At 42.9% G+C, this 15,393-nt stretch overlaps 1 protein-coding gene across 10 annotated transcripts in view; it reads right to left on the bottom strand.

The window, feature by feature from the left end:
• Positions 1-15,393, bottom strand: part of TCF3 (transcription factor 3) — a 93,403-nt gene that overhangs the window by 65,207 nt on the left and 12,803 nt on the right. For all 10 annotated transcript variants that reach the window (XM_069962543.1, XM_069962544.1, XM_069962542.1 and 7 more), the window contains exon 2: positions 13,575-13,672. In XM_069962543.1, coding sequence (XP_069818644.1) covers positions 13,575-13,649 — 75 coding nt within the window. In that variant the 5' untranslated portion in view covers positions 13,650-13,672. The remainder of the gene's footprint in view (positions 1-13,574; positions 13,673-15,393) is intronic.

Genomic DNA, 15,393 nt, shown 5'->3' with positions numbered 1-15,393 from the left:
AGAATAGAGTGCCAAAGACTTTAAAAGATACCTCTCACTTGGCACCACGGCAGGATCCTCCAATACAAACTCCATGTGGGTGGGCTTTTTCTAACGCGAGCCGTAGTACGGAAGCACTGTAGACTGTATTGTGTGTTCCAGGAGTTCTGTACCATGGCTCCTGTCAGAAGTGGATCGCCCACCTGCAGTTTTTTTTTTCCAGAGGATCCTTTCATCACTTTTTATATAAGACTAAAAATACAATTTGACACTTAAATTTTTTTTTTTAAACATTCACTGTGCAGAATCAACATAGTTTTATGGCTCAGACAACATGCACATGGTAATGTCAAATTTGTTTAATTATGTTTACTTTTTTAATGGAAAATATGGGTGATAGGGTTCGCTTAAGGTACCCTATAGCTGGATCCATGTTTTCCTGGCACCCCTAGGGCTGCATCCATCTTTGTCAGGCAGAGGGATTTGACAGCAAAGCGATCAGGCTTGGGGCTTTAGGATATGTTTACACTGACAGATTTTCAAATGGAATTATTAAAGCCAAAGCCAGCAACAGAGACTAAATAGAAATCAGGTCATAAAGGAAAGACAGATTTCTCCTCTTTCCAAATCTATTTCTGGCTTTGGCTTTAAATCTTTGGCACATAATCTGTCAGATAATCTTTCTGTGTAAATGGACCCTAATGCTGCGTTTACACGAAACGATAATAGGCCCGATCGTACGATTAATGATTTCAAAGTAACGTTTTTTTTGTTTTTTTTTTTATAACGATCAGCGTTTAGATGGAACGATATATCGTACGGAAAATTTGTTTTGCGATCGCTTAAGCCTATCTCACACATAGGTAAAATCAGTGAACGACTTTACACGGAACGATCGGCGAATTTTTTGCGAACGACGATTTAAGAACATGTTAAGAGATCACAATGAACGATTTATCGATTGTTCGCCACGTTTACACGTACGATTTTCGTTCGAATTCGATCGTTATCGCGAAAATTCGCCCGATTATCGTTCCGTGTAAACGTAGCATTAGCCAGCCTATTAGCAGAGACACCTCTGCAGCTAAAGGTTTTATCATCTGCAGTTGGCGAAGTGCAATCATGCACCTGTCTTTTGAACATTTACATGGCACGATCACTATTGGTTGCATCAATTAAATAGTCAGAGTTATAAGCAGTGGGTGTCTGCAGCATAGTAGCAGACACCAGCAGTATATGGAGTGGGCTTGGGTACAATGTTTTCGCAGTCTGTAACATAATCCATTTTAAAAATTGTTACTTTTAGCATACAGAAATGTGGTCAACCACATTTTTGTGTATGCTAAAAACAAACAAACAAAAAACATCCATTTGGATCAGTTTAATTGACCCTCCAGTTAAAAAAAAAAAAAAAAAAAAGATTGCGCACAGTTGCATCCCTTTTTCAGCAGTCCCAAGCCCCCCCCCCCCCCCAAAAAAAAAAAACCCCATATACATTAAATAAACTACAAAACCGCAGTGTGAACAAAGCCTAAGAATCAGACAATTTTAGGGATATTCACATGAAACATTTTTGCTAAAGATGTAGTATAAATTTGGTCCAGAAATTTAAACCAGCACTTCTTTGCAGAATGTGATGCCCCAAGCCCCGTCCCATAGCCACCGGAAAGATGCACTCTTCATTTTGTGATGAAGTTACAAAAACAGTTGAGCAAGAGCTTGTACAGGTCCAGCAGCATTGAGCCATACAGTCTTTGGTTAACTGTGTGTGTGTGTGAGTAAGTACTGGGGACAACTGCTTTTTAGACAAATATTTGGTGGTAATGCACATTATTTTTGGTTTACATTACATAAAGGCACATGTATTAGTGATATGTACCAAAACAAGTCTTGCCAAATTGGATAGGGGATAACTTGTCGAGGTCGAACCACTGGGAGGCCCCTTGACATCTCTCAGTGTGTGTACAGACAATGCCCATGCTTAACCTCTCCTCTATATTTATACTAAGACTTTTGAACATGGCTGAATTCAGTGCTTGACAATGTCTGGAAGTCCCATAAAAGAATAAAAGGGGCAGCGTTCAAGGGGACAATTGACCTCCCCTTCTTGAAATCTATGGGTGTCCCAGTCACTGCACCTTCCCTATCCTGTGGCTACAGTATAACCAATTTAGGCTAGGTTCACACTATGTTAACTGTGCGGCTGTATTTTTTATGCGGCTGTAAATGTGCGGATGAAACTACGGCAGTGGGAAAAAAATAGACATGCGGCTGAAAACATACGGTCATTTACTTGGAAATCTGGTTCAACTAAAAATAACAAATAAAATCTTAAGAAAGTGATGCAAACACCTTTAGAATGCATCTGGGAAAGCAGGGAAACAGTTTACATGAATCGCTATTACCGGGGTTTGCGATCCTCTGCAGTATGCCGATGCCCATGCCTCTCATGTTTAATATATTGAATTAATAAAACACATTTTCGTTGTAATAAAGTCCCTTTCATTGTTCAATAATTAAATTTAAACGATTCCATCATTTTGCAATTAAATATACTGTTAAAATAAATATATATATATATATATATATATATATATATATATATATATATATAAATAAATAAATGTATATTTATATATACATATATTTTTTGACAGTATATTTAATTGCACAATAATGGATTCGTTAGAATTAAATTATTGAACCACGAAACTGATTTTATTTCAACGAAAATGTGTTTTATTAATTAAATATTAATTAGTACAGGAAGCTCCATAAGCCGTTAATTCATATTGCGGGTAGAGCATTCTGTACTAATCAACACTTTAATTAAAACATCAAATGTTTCTTCTAATTATGTTATAACAATAGCATTATTAGAAGAAACATTTAGAATTATGTGTGCGCTCAGCTGATTGGCTGAGCGCACATATAAAGAGCCGGTCCGCAGCACAGTGACTTCATTGTGCTGCGGACCAGCAAAGAGACAACATCGGGGTGAGTATAGAGCTCTCCCCACCCCCTCCCCAGCACTGCACCCCTCCCAGCAAGGAAGGGGGGGTCACTAAACCCCTTCCTTGCTGGGATGGGTGCAGTCTGACATCAGTCTAGCCCCCAAGGGGTTAAGGGGGATACAATACATCCTCCCTTAAACCCTTGGGGACCATACTGTAAGCAGCGATCTGTAAAGATGCTGCATACTGTAAGGAGCACAACACCGCTCACAAATATGGGTGTTGTGCTCCTGTTTGTGTGTTTCTCCCTTTTTGTTTTTCAGATATCGGTATCCTGGGGATTACGTCGGATACGGTGGACTACGTCGATGACCAGCGGTTGTTTGTTGTTTTTTTTTAATAAAATGTTCAATGAGGGGTGTGGGGGTGTTTTTATTTGAATAAAAAAAATTTACTTGTGTCTTGTCTTTATTTCTTTACTTTATAGACTTAGTAGTGGAAGCCGTCTAATAGACGGAATCCATTACTAAGTTGGGGCCTAGTGTTAGCCGGTATAAAATGGCTAACACTAACCCCCCATTATTACCCCAGTACCCAATGCCACCAGGGGTACTGGGAAGAGCCGGGTGCCAGTAGTCCCAGAGCGTCAAAATTGGCGCTCCTGGACCGGGCGGCAGCAGGCTGGTAAGATTTAGGCTGGGGAGGGCCTAAACCAATGGCTCTTCCCACCCTGGTGTTAGCAGGCTGCTGTCGTTTGGTTTTTAACCCGGCTGGTTATAAAAATAGGGGGGACCCTATGCGGTTTTTTTTTTAAATAAATAATAAAAAAAAACGCATAGGGTCCCCCCTATTTTTATAACCCCCAAGGGGTTAAGGGAGGATGTATTGTATCCCCCTTAACCCCTTGGGGGCCAGACTGATGTCAGACTGCACCCATCCCAGCAAGGAAGGGGTTAAGTGACACCCCTTCCTTGCTGGGAGGGGTGCAGTGCTGGGGAGGGGGTGGGGAGAGCTCTATACTCACCCCGATGTTGTCTCTTCGCTGGTCCGCAGCACAATGAAGTCACTGTGCTGCGGACCCGCTAATTATATGTGCGCTCAGCCGATCAGCTGAGCGCACATATAATTCTAAATGTTTCTTCTAATAATGCTATTGTGATAACATAATTAGAAGAAACATTTGATGTTTTAATTAAAGTAAAGTGATGATTAGTACAGAATGCTCTATTGCCGGCAATATGAATTAACGGCTTACTGGAGCTTCCTGTACTAATTAATATTTAATTAATAAAACACATTTTCGTTGAAATATAATCAGTTTCGTTGTTCAATAATTTAATTCTAACGAATCCATTATTGTGCAATTAAATATACTGTCAAAAAATAAATATATATAAATATACATTTATTTATATTTATAACAGTATATTTAATTGTACAATGATGGATTTGTTAGAATTAAATTATTGAACAACGAAAGGGACTTTATTACAAAGAAAATGTGTTTTATTAATTTAATATATTAACGATTAGAGGCATCGGCATTCAGCATCATTTATTTTTGAAGTACTCCGTACGGACCGCCTGTCAATCCACGGCCGCATTTCCAGCCGCAAACAATGGTCTTGTTCATTTTTTACGGGTCCGTTTACGATAGGGCCGTAGATTCATACATAGTGTGCACTGTGCAGCCGTATATCCTATACTTTCCAGCGTACGCATGAACCACCAAAAATACCGCCGCACAATTACAGCCGCAAATACAGCCGCACAGTTACATAGTGTGAACCTAGCCTTAAGTTGCAAGTTGAATCTTATGTTCTATGAAGTTATGCAATACATGGCATTTGTGGAGCACATTAACAGGTTTAAAATTCAACATAACGATATGTAAGGTTTTCTATAAAAAATTACATAGGTATAACCTCTTAAAATTGTGTAGATACAGTAATATTTGAACAGATTTTATATTCTCATATCAGTTTAGTCTTTAGCCAGTTGTTTTTCTGTTTTTTTTAAGCTGTGGCGTTACAGCTTCCCTGATCACACTGCATGTGCCTGCTATGTGAGGTAAACAAATTCTGCTATGTGTCCTAAGTGATGGAGACCAACACCGTTCCCCTGTGTAGGAGCTATTGTCAAAAGGGGAAAAAAGGAGACAGTCTGCAGCTGTATGAGAGGTATCACTTCAGTATGGGGCTGCAATTAGATTATGTGCTTATATAGGTGGCATCACATAGGTGGCAATGGAAAACGGAAATCAAGATGGCAGACAACCCAAACATGCCACGTTCATTAAAATAGGTATAATACAAAATTGCAACAAAGTATAAGAGAAAAAAAAAAAAAAACACACAGTTGTGCAGCTCCATCAAAACTCTGTATAGATCACAGTCCATTAGAAAATGCCACTGCACCAGACTCAAAAGTATTATAAAAGGCAGCAATTTCTTTATTTTACATAAAGTGAATACATGTAAAGGAAAAAAAAGCACTGACATGGCTCTTATGAACTGAGTTTGTAGTATTCATGAAAGTGCTCTTCTCGTTATTAACAACGCATTTATAAAACACGTCTTCAGTAAAGAAAAAAATAATTCCTAATATCTTAAAAATAAGCATTTTTTGTAAATACTAACTTAGTTTTAGTTTAATATTTCAATGGCCAAAGAATAAGAACTTTCATAGATTTGTTGGTACATTGGCTTCCTGAGGTATGGTAACATCCCAGGCATACAATAAAACATACTAGATGTTGGGTGGTACAGTGGCAGACCGTGTTTACATTTGTGAATGCAGGAACTGCTCCAATGGACAACAGGTCAGTGGGTAAATGTTAATTAAGATCTAGGTCATCTCGAAAAACTTAAACATCAAAGCATCTTCAAGAAGGTCTTCGTTTTTTTCCCCTCATCCTGGTTGTCACCTATCTAAATTGGTGTTAGCAGCCAGCCCTTTTAGAGAAGTGAACTTCTCACTTCCCTGCAAGTTAATGACAAACGAGATGGGATTCCTGGTGTTAATGAGCAGAAAGTTCACCCCCGCAACTGGAAAGGAAATGGAGGCTCCTCCACCTACCTCCTACCTTTTCACAACCTCTTTCACCAGCACTAGGAAGCCAACACCAGAACAATACTTGGGGGAATCCCTGCAAGGTTTTCTGCAGCTGCTTCAATGAGCATGCTGCTGGGTGTGTTTGCTAAGCAAACCTTTCCTTTTTCTATGTGAAAAGCCCCCCACCACTGCATTTAAAATGTAGCCAGCTCTTCCTTTAAACAAAAAGCTCCTATACTGACCATACACATGAGATAACTGTTGGCCAAAATGGCAAATTCTGTCGATTCTAGACGAAAGTTGTTTATAAATCACATGTGAGCAAGACTGATTGGTTGAAATAAAGAAATCTCTCTCGCTCTCTCTCTATATAGCCGTGTTCCCACATCAGCATTTCTGTTGCATTTTTCCTAATTTTCTTTGTTCACATACTTAGAAGCTAATTAATTTGCCTGTCTGGGCTTGGCAATGTGATCAGCATTGCCAGGCTTGTCACAAGCTTATGACAACGGAAGGTTGTTGCTAAATCATGTTTTGCCAGGTGCTGCTCCTAAAGGGAACCAATCAAAATTTTGTGTTCCAAATTACAGTGATGTTATAAAGCATGCTGCAGTGTTCCTTTCCATATAACTGCTCATTTCCTATTATCAAAGTCTCTCCAAAAATGTAGATATATTTTTTCCTGTGCTTTATGCAAATTAGCGCAAACCACGCATGAGGACAGCATCTCTTCCTTAAAGGGGTTATCCAGTGCTACAAAAACATGGCCACTTTCTTTCAGAGACAACCTGACTCTTGCCTCCAGTTCAGGTGCAGTCTGTAATTAGGCTCCATTCACTTCAATGGAACTGAGCAGAAAAACCCCGCCCAAGTTGGAGACAAGAGTGGGGCTGTCTCTGGAATAAAGTGGCCATGGGTTTGTAGCGCTGGATAACCCCTTTAACTAGTTATGGTTCCCAGGCTGTAGGTACTCCCTTCTGCTCTGCAATCCCGCCTCATTGGGCATGATCCCCAGGCATGGAGCCTGCTATATCATTCAGTGGCCACCCAGAGAGGCGGGATTACAGTGCACAGGGAAATTAATACAGCCTGGGAGCCATGACTAGTTGAGGAAGACACGCTGCCCACATACCTAGTTAGTGTTGATTTGCATAAGCACAGGAAGAACTATAACTACTTTTTCAGAGAGGCAGGCAACGAGAAACAGGCAGTTTATATGGTAGGAAACACTGCAGCATTTTTATAACATGCTTTTTCCATCGGTTCCCTTTAAAGCACAATCTAAAAAGAAAAAAAAAAAAAAACACCCATGCATTTTTTTAGGTTCATTCACACAAGCAGTGTTTTTAGCTGCATCTTTTGTTACGAGTTTGAAGCCCAAAACAAAGCCCAAGCAAGCTGAAGACACTGTACATATCAATATACTCTGAGGGTTCATTCACATGTACAAGATCTGCAGCAGATTTGTTGCAGTGTTCATTTTGTCACATTGATCTGCAGCAGATCCTGTAAGTGTAAAGGGATCCCAAATGTGTATTCCCTTCAGTTTTCAAACACAAATGTGAGAACACAGGCTAAGGGTACAAACACACACACCGTATATGCAGCAGATACGCAGCAGATCTGCAGCAGATTTGATGGTGAAGACTTGATGCTGTGTTCAGTTATTTAGATCTAATCTGCTGCATATCGCAGCAGTAAATACGCTGCGTATAAGGTGTGTGTGTGTGTGTGTTTGTAGCCTAAGGGTCCATTGTCACTAAGGAATTAGCACAAAATTTCATGTCAATTCTTTGGGCAGATGGCGAAGTGTGCATGAGACATCCTACCGAATCAATGTGACATGCAGAAATTCAGTGCCAATTCTGTAGTCTGAAGGGAACCTTAGAGTGTGTTTACACAGACAGATTTTCTATCGCAATTATTGAAGCCAAAGCCAGGAACAGACTATAAACAGAGATCTCTCCTCTTTTCAAATCCATTCCTACCCTTGTTTTCACAAGTGCAAACAAAAATCTGTACGTGTGAACACACCATAAGCGTATGGCATGACTAGGCAAATTCAGCTGATCATTTACCACCCCTACAATCTCACTGTATTTTCCGTTTTAATCAGCATTTAATCATATTAACCAATCAAAATCCCAGCTATAGGATTATTAATTATTATGCCACTACAGTTTATACTAAAGCCAAAAGTGGATCCCACAGCAAGCATTAGTATTGGTTCTCCAATTATATTGCAATTTGGGATTTAAAACTGCATGCAGTGGCAGTTAAAAAAAAAAAAGAACGGCCGAACCTCTCCATCTGTCCCTCATGCCGGCCCCCCTCAGCCACGGCTGAGCAGCTGATGATGCGGCAGAGCATAACTGTGCTCAGCCAATCGCAGCTGAGCACAGTTTTGACGCGGCAGAGGGGGGCCGGCACGATGGACAGATGGAGCGGTTCGGCCGGCCGCCCGAAGATGACATCATTGTCCCAAGATGGCAGATGGGGGTCGACACGAATCATGTGAGTATAGTGCATCACACTTCCGGGGGTGGCGTGGGTGGGGGGAAAACACGGGGAAGGGGGCCATTCACATACATAAACATACATAACAAAATTGTATAACTTTGTAATGTGTGTTATTTTGTGAAAAATTGTTTAGCGCCGCACTACCCCTTTAATAAATGCCTATGACATATCATACCATGTTATTTGTGGGTCATAGCAACCTTTTACACGGCCCAATACAATAGAACAGTATAAAAAACATTTATACCGCCAGCCGCAAGAACATCCTTTTGCCCTACATTGGGCTTTTTAATCCTATGGGCATACCCAGTGTGCAATTTGCTGTGTAGTTCTTGCACTTTTTTACATTCCCACTGTTTTCAATGTGAGTTTCCAAGCCATACTGCTGTCACTTTATAAGCATTTTTTTATTTTGCTCTTGTAAACATAAAAATAAAAAATGTAAAAAATACATGGGATGGGGGTGAGAAGGAAAGATAGAAACGAATACAACGTAAATCTGCAGAATTTATCTATGACCAACTGGATGTCGTGCAAATACAAGTATCCAGTGAGAAATGCTGCTCTGCAAACAATAGTAGTACTTGGGCGTTTGTCTTGTGTTTCAGCTGCTGCAATTTTTACACAGCCAGATGTTCTATGTTTAAAAAATCCTGTTCACGGTAAGACACAGAAATACACAGTACCCAGGAAATGCAGCACGCTTTTTTCTTCAGACCACATCACAACCTGTTTGTTTGTATGTTTTTTTCCCCCCAGGGAATTCGAAGAGGGCAGAAATGTAGGAACTGTACAACTGCAGTTTCCCACAGAGGCAGGCTTTATTATAGGTGTCTTGTGTGGTGTATCTTTGTGTAGTGTAAGGCTTGTTCCCACAATGTAAAAATAAGGGCAAATAACTATGACAGTTGTTGCAAAAAATAAATGGGTGGCTATTAATGATCGTAAATGTAAATAACTGACTTTTCCCCCTTATTTTTAAATTGTGGGAACACAGCCCGACAATGTGAAATGTCCTTTAAGGACCTTTCCTCAGTCTTCATAAAATAAAATAAACTTTCTAAAAAGAAAAACTGCCTTTATTTCCCATAGCAACCAAGCACAGCTGTGTTCCAATTGCAATTCAATGACTTACAGCTAGGGCTGGGCGATATGGGCCAAAATCAATATCGCGGTTTATCGCACATGTAGCCGCGGTGACGATAACTGAACGATAATTATGACACGCCCCTTTTTACAAACCACACCCACTTGCCATGCCAAACTGGCGATATCAAAAAAGTAAAAAAGAACTCACTCAGCAGCAACCCGTGGTTAGTCTATTATCATTATTATTATCATTACCATTTGTCATTATTTGGGGATGTATGACTATAGAGGGGGGGGGCCGACAGGGGTGTATGACTATAGAGGGGGGGGGGGCCGACAGGGGTGTATGACTGTACAGGGGGGGCCGACAGGGGTGTATGACTGTACAGGGGGGGCCGACAGGGGTGTATGACTGTACAGGGGGGGCCGACAGGGGTGTATGACTGTACAGGGGGGGCCGACAGGGGTGTATGACTGTACAGGGGGGGCCGACAGGGGTGTATGACTGTACAGGGGGGGCCGACAGGGGTGTATGACTGTACAGGGGGGGCCGACAGGGGTGTATGACTGTACAGGGGGGGCCGACAGGGGTGTATGACTGTACAGGGGGGGCCGACAGGGGTGTATGACTGTACAGGGGGGGCCGACAGGGGTGTATGACTGTACAGGGGGGGCCGACAGGGGTGTATGACTGTACAGGGGGGGCCGACAGGGGTGTATGACTGTACAGGGGGGGCCGACAGGGGTGTATGACTATATACAGGGAGGGCCGACAGGGGTGTATGACTATATACAGGGGGGCCAACAGGGGTGTATGACTATACGGGGGGGTGACAGGGGTGTATGACTATACAGGGGGGCGCAGACAGGGGTGTATGACTATACAGGGGGGCGCAGACAGGGGTGTATGACTATACAGGGGGGGTGTATGACTATAAAGGGAGGGGGTGGACAGGGGTGTATGACTGTACAGGGGGGGCAGACAGGGGTGTATGACTGTACAGGGGGGCAGGGGTGTATGACTGTACAGGGGGGGATAGGGGTGTATGACTGTACAGGGGGGATAGGGGTGTATGACTGTACAGGGGGGGATAGGGGTGTATGACTGTACAGGGGGGGATAGGGGTCTATGACTGTACAGGGGGGGCAGGGGTCTATGACTGTACAGGGGGGGGGCAGGGGTGTATGACTGTACAGGGGGGGCAGGGGTGTATGACTGTACAGGGGGGGATAGGGGTGTATGACTGTACAGGGGGGGATAGGGGTGTATGACTGTACAGGGGGGGCAGGGGTCTATGACTGTACAGGGGGGGGCAGGGGTGTATGACTGTACAGGGGGGGCAGGGGTCTATGACTGTACAGGGGGGGGCAGGGGTGTATGACTGTAGTTCCCTCATTAACAGTACAGGAGTGTAGCATAGGAGGAGGAGTGAATGGGCTTCAGCAGGCAGGATAAGCTATAGGAGACATTGCTGTGTGTGACATCCTGCTTGCTGCAGCACATCCATTCCTCCTATGCTAGACTCCTGTACTGTTAATGAGGGAACTACAGGACAGCTGCCGCCAAGTGCTGCTCCTCCAGCTCCAGCTCTGAAATGCCAGCGTCCCGGCACACACACGTGCAGCGCTCGCCGGCCGGATGTGGGGGGCGCTCAGATAGGACCGGACCGGTAGGGGCCTCGGACGGGTGAGGAGAGGTGGTGAGGCCTCGGACGGGACGGGACCGGACCAGTGGGGTGGGGGCCTTGGACATGTGAGGTGGGACCGGACGGGTGGGGAGAGCGAGCGCTTGGACGGGACTTGCGGGGGGCGGGAGGTAAGCTTTTGCTGCTGCCCCTCCTCCTCCTCCTCCTCCCGCTTTGATGCCGGCGTCCCTGCACATAACGTGCAGCGCTAATGCCGGGCGGCGCGCATGTGTGCTCTGACGGGACAGGAAGTACAAAAATACCGCAGATACCGTCCTGGCTAAGTTGAGGGCGGTTAACCGACGCCAGTGACGGTATCGGTATTTTTGCGGTATACCGCCCAGCTCTACTTACAGCTAACATCTGTTTTTAGCGTTTTTTTTTAACTAAAAATTACAATCAATGTTTTTTTTATGGAAGCTAAAACTATAAAATGAATGAGTTCTGGTTATGCAAAATACTGAACAAAATAAGGGTGGGTAGTAGAATTGGGGATACGGAGTGAGGAGATTTCAGCAGAAGTGATAGGCAAACCTACAATAACTGAATTTAAACATGCCTGAGAAACATTATTTATATCTCCTGAGATAATCAGAAAGGACATACTAAAAGAGCAAACTACATGGACCAAGTGCAGACAATCTTCTAGGTTTCTATACAAACACTTATGTGTATACTATGCTGCACCCCACATAGTAGTTTCAACCATTTTACTGAATCTTCTGGAGGCTGCAGTTGCGTTAACATCAAACTGGTGTACCCATGTACCCTAAGCACGATTGCCCCAGGTGAGAGGCCACTGGCACCATATATACACATATGCTATGTTCACAAGCTGTATAAACGGCCGTTTCCCGTGAACGTCCGCTGTTTAACACTGCCTACAGCCGGAATTAACGATCATGTTTATTAATTCTGTCCGTAGGAAGCATTAAATAATGTCCGTTCATGTGTAAACATAGCCTCAAACTAACCTCCTGGGGAGCACATGGTGCACCTCCACTGGGATTTTTTTTGCAGTTTCTACAAAAGCATTCTGCTTACATAAACCGAAGTTAAATTTATAAAAATTTATCTGGACGCAAAAGAAGTGGCAAAGGCATTTCAAGTCCCATATGCAGGTTTTGTGGCTTTATTAGCTTCTGACAGAATCTGAAAATATTCTGCAAATTTATTATATTTTTGCTTCTGCATAACTGCATTTTGGCCACAAAATTGCAAAAACCACAGCAACAAACATCAGAAAATCTGTTCATCTGTAAACTGTGCCCCATACAGTTACCGATTGTGCTGTAACAACTGCTGCACAGTAATCACCGCAACATGTGTACTTGTACCCCTAGGAAGGTGTTACTGGCATATGATTATCACTAGAAAACAGTTGGCTTGGAATTCAAAGCTTTTGGCATCTGCAATAAACAGGATTTCTTTGCCAACAAACCTTGCTGTCCATCCAAACAAATACACATTTCAGGAAGCACATTCCAGACAGAGTTAAATTCCACACATCAGCCAAAAGCAATAATTAGAAGCAATCTGTTATAAAGTGGAACAATATACAATAGCAGATGCACACCTTTCACATTGTCAGTCTTTGAAACCAGTCTTTGAAAGTCAACCACGTGCTGGTTTTTGTTACCAAATCTTAACACTAACAATTCATTCAGCTCCTCATATAATGCAACAAAACACAAATACAACAGGATAACATTCTATATGCATGCCACATTCACGTTGCAAAATAGCAACCATAAAATTGATGCCTATTTGAGAAAAAAATCAAAAAAACACAGGTTATGGTCCTTTTAGACGGAACGATTATCGTTCGAATTTGCACAATAACGATCGCATTTGAGCGATAATCGTTCCGTGTAAACACAGCGAAAGATCAAGCGACGAGCCAGGAATTGTTCATTTTGATCTTTCAACATGTTCTCAAATCGTCGATCGTTCGCAAAAAATTCGCAGATCGTTCCGTGTAAACAGTCTTTGAACGATTTCACCTATGTGTGAGGTAGGCTTAAGCGATCACAAAACGATTTTTCCGTACGATGTATCGTTCAGTCTAAACGCTGATCGTTATAAAAAACACACTGTTCATTCAAAATGGTTAATCATGCGATCGGGCGAATAATAGCTCCGTCTAAAAGGACCATAAGCATACGAAAAAATAGCATTCTCGCAACCAAAACACCTAGATGGCTTCTATGGTTTCATTATTGCCCAATCTACTAAAGAGAATACGAGCAAGAACTAGTTATCATGGGAATACGTTTTATACTTAACTGCTTACCATGCTAAAATCCAGAAGGTCACTTAATTCCTTGTCTGTGCCCACTGCCATTCTCTGTTGTGAATTCATGCTCATCCAGTTTTAAAAAAACAGGGTACCTTAATTTAGAAACGGAAAATAAATGTTATTTATGCAAGACAAATTAAGCAAAAGAAAGATTTCCAACAAAGCTTAAAGAGGACCCGTCACCCCCCATGCCGGGGTGACAGGCTCCCGACCCCCAGTTAGATCCCCTTATACGTACCTCATCCCGCCGAGTCCCGCTCCCGGGCCCGGAGCCGGTCCTGGGACGGAGATATCCCGGGTCAGAAGCCGGCGCGCGCGCTCTGGAGAGAGGTTCGGCGTCCATAGAGAATGAATGGAGCCAGACTCATCGCTCACGGCTCCATTCATTCTCTATGGATGCCAGACCTCTCTCTACAGCGCACGCCAGCTTCTGGCCGGGATATCTCCATCTTGGGACCGGCTCCGGGAGCGGGACTCTGTACGTATAAGAGGATCTAACTGGGGGTCAGGAGCCTGTCACCCCAGCACGGGGAGGGGATGATGGGGTGTCAGGTCTCCTTTAAACACAGGCTAAAAGACTAAGATAGTGGGAAGATCATTCTCAATAGTAAAGTAACTTTAAAGGGAACCTGTCACCCTGTCAGCCCAGCTGACCCTCCGCTAGATACCCTTATACTTACCCCTGTGCACTGTCGGAAGACCAGCGCGCGCACATCACAGATGAGTCCGACGCTCATAGAGAATAGTGGTCTCATTCTCTATGAGCGTCGGACTCATCTCTGATGAGCGCGCGCCGGGATTCTGACGGTGATATCTCGGGAGCGGCTCCAGGAGCGTGACTTTGTGCGTCGGGGTAAGAGTATAAGGGTCTCTAGCTGGGAGTCAGCCAGGCTCTGCCCCGGCACGGGGGGGGGGGGGGAGGGGGGATGTGGTGACAGGTTCACTTTAACCATTCCCAAAGGGGGGGGGGGGGGGGGAAGAAAAGAACACATTGTCTGCAGTCAGAAGAAATAAGGAACGATACTATGATTTGTGTGAGTTACTTTCATGTGCTATTTAGCTCCAGTCTTAGGAGTTTTAAATGACATTTTTCTGGTTTCTCAATCGCATAAATGAACATATCAGTAAATGGATTATTAATACATAGCAAAAACAATCCTGTGCGGGTTATGGCAAGTTTAAAGCCTGACAAATGTCAATCAACTACATGCTGTATAAACCAATTGTTACCTTTTAAAGGGAGACAAACTGCAGGTTAGAATAGAGCATGAACGCTGAGAATAAAGGGTCATTTTCTTACTTTTATCCTAAATGCCATTGTTGTTAAATCCACTGTTTTATTAATATGTAACTTACATTTTGATGTACTGTGGGTGTTACTACAGCCCTCTAGTACAGGTACTAGTGAACTAAACCACTCACCAGCCAACCCCACCTCAAGAATATTAATCTGGCGCTTGTGAGTTGTGAGGCACAAGTATAGTGTGTACCTCTTATCTATATACTGCTGTCACTGTAACGTGTTGTTAAGGACATTGCTGGTAAATGATTTGTACAGAACAGGAGGCCTCAACGTATTTTAAGCCTAGTGGCCAAAACAAAGACTGCAAGATTTCCAGATTTTAGAATATAGATAGTAAAATGGAAAATTTAAATAAAACACACACCAAAAATTCTTAAAAAAACATGTTAAATATAAAATGATTTTATCATCATTTTCATACTATACGTTCCCCTTCAAGGGGCCATATGATCTGGTGATTATCTGTGCGGCCAGGCTCAAGGTGATCGGCACTTTGTTGCTGCGAGTCAG

Source organism: Dendropsophus ebraccatus, chromosome 3, assembly GCF_027789765.1.
Source record: "Dendropsophus ebraccatus isolate aDenEbr1 chromosome 3, aDenEbr1.pat, whole genome shotgun sequence".
In the NCBI taxonomy this organism is placed as follows: domain Eukaryota; kingdom Metazoa; phylum Chordata; class Amphibia; order Anura; family Hylidae; genus Dendropsophus; species Dendropsophus ebraccatus.
This window is presented reverse-complemented; position numbering and strand designations above follow the sequence as displayed.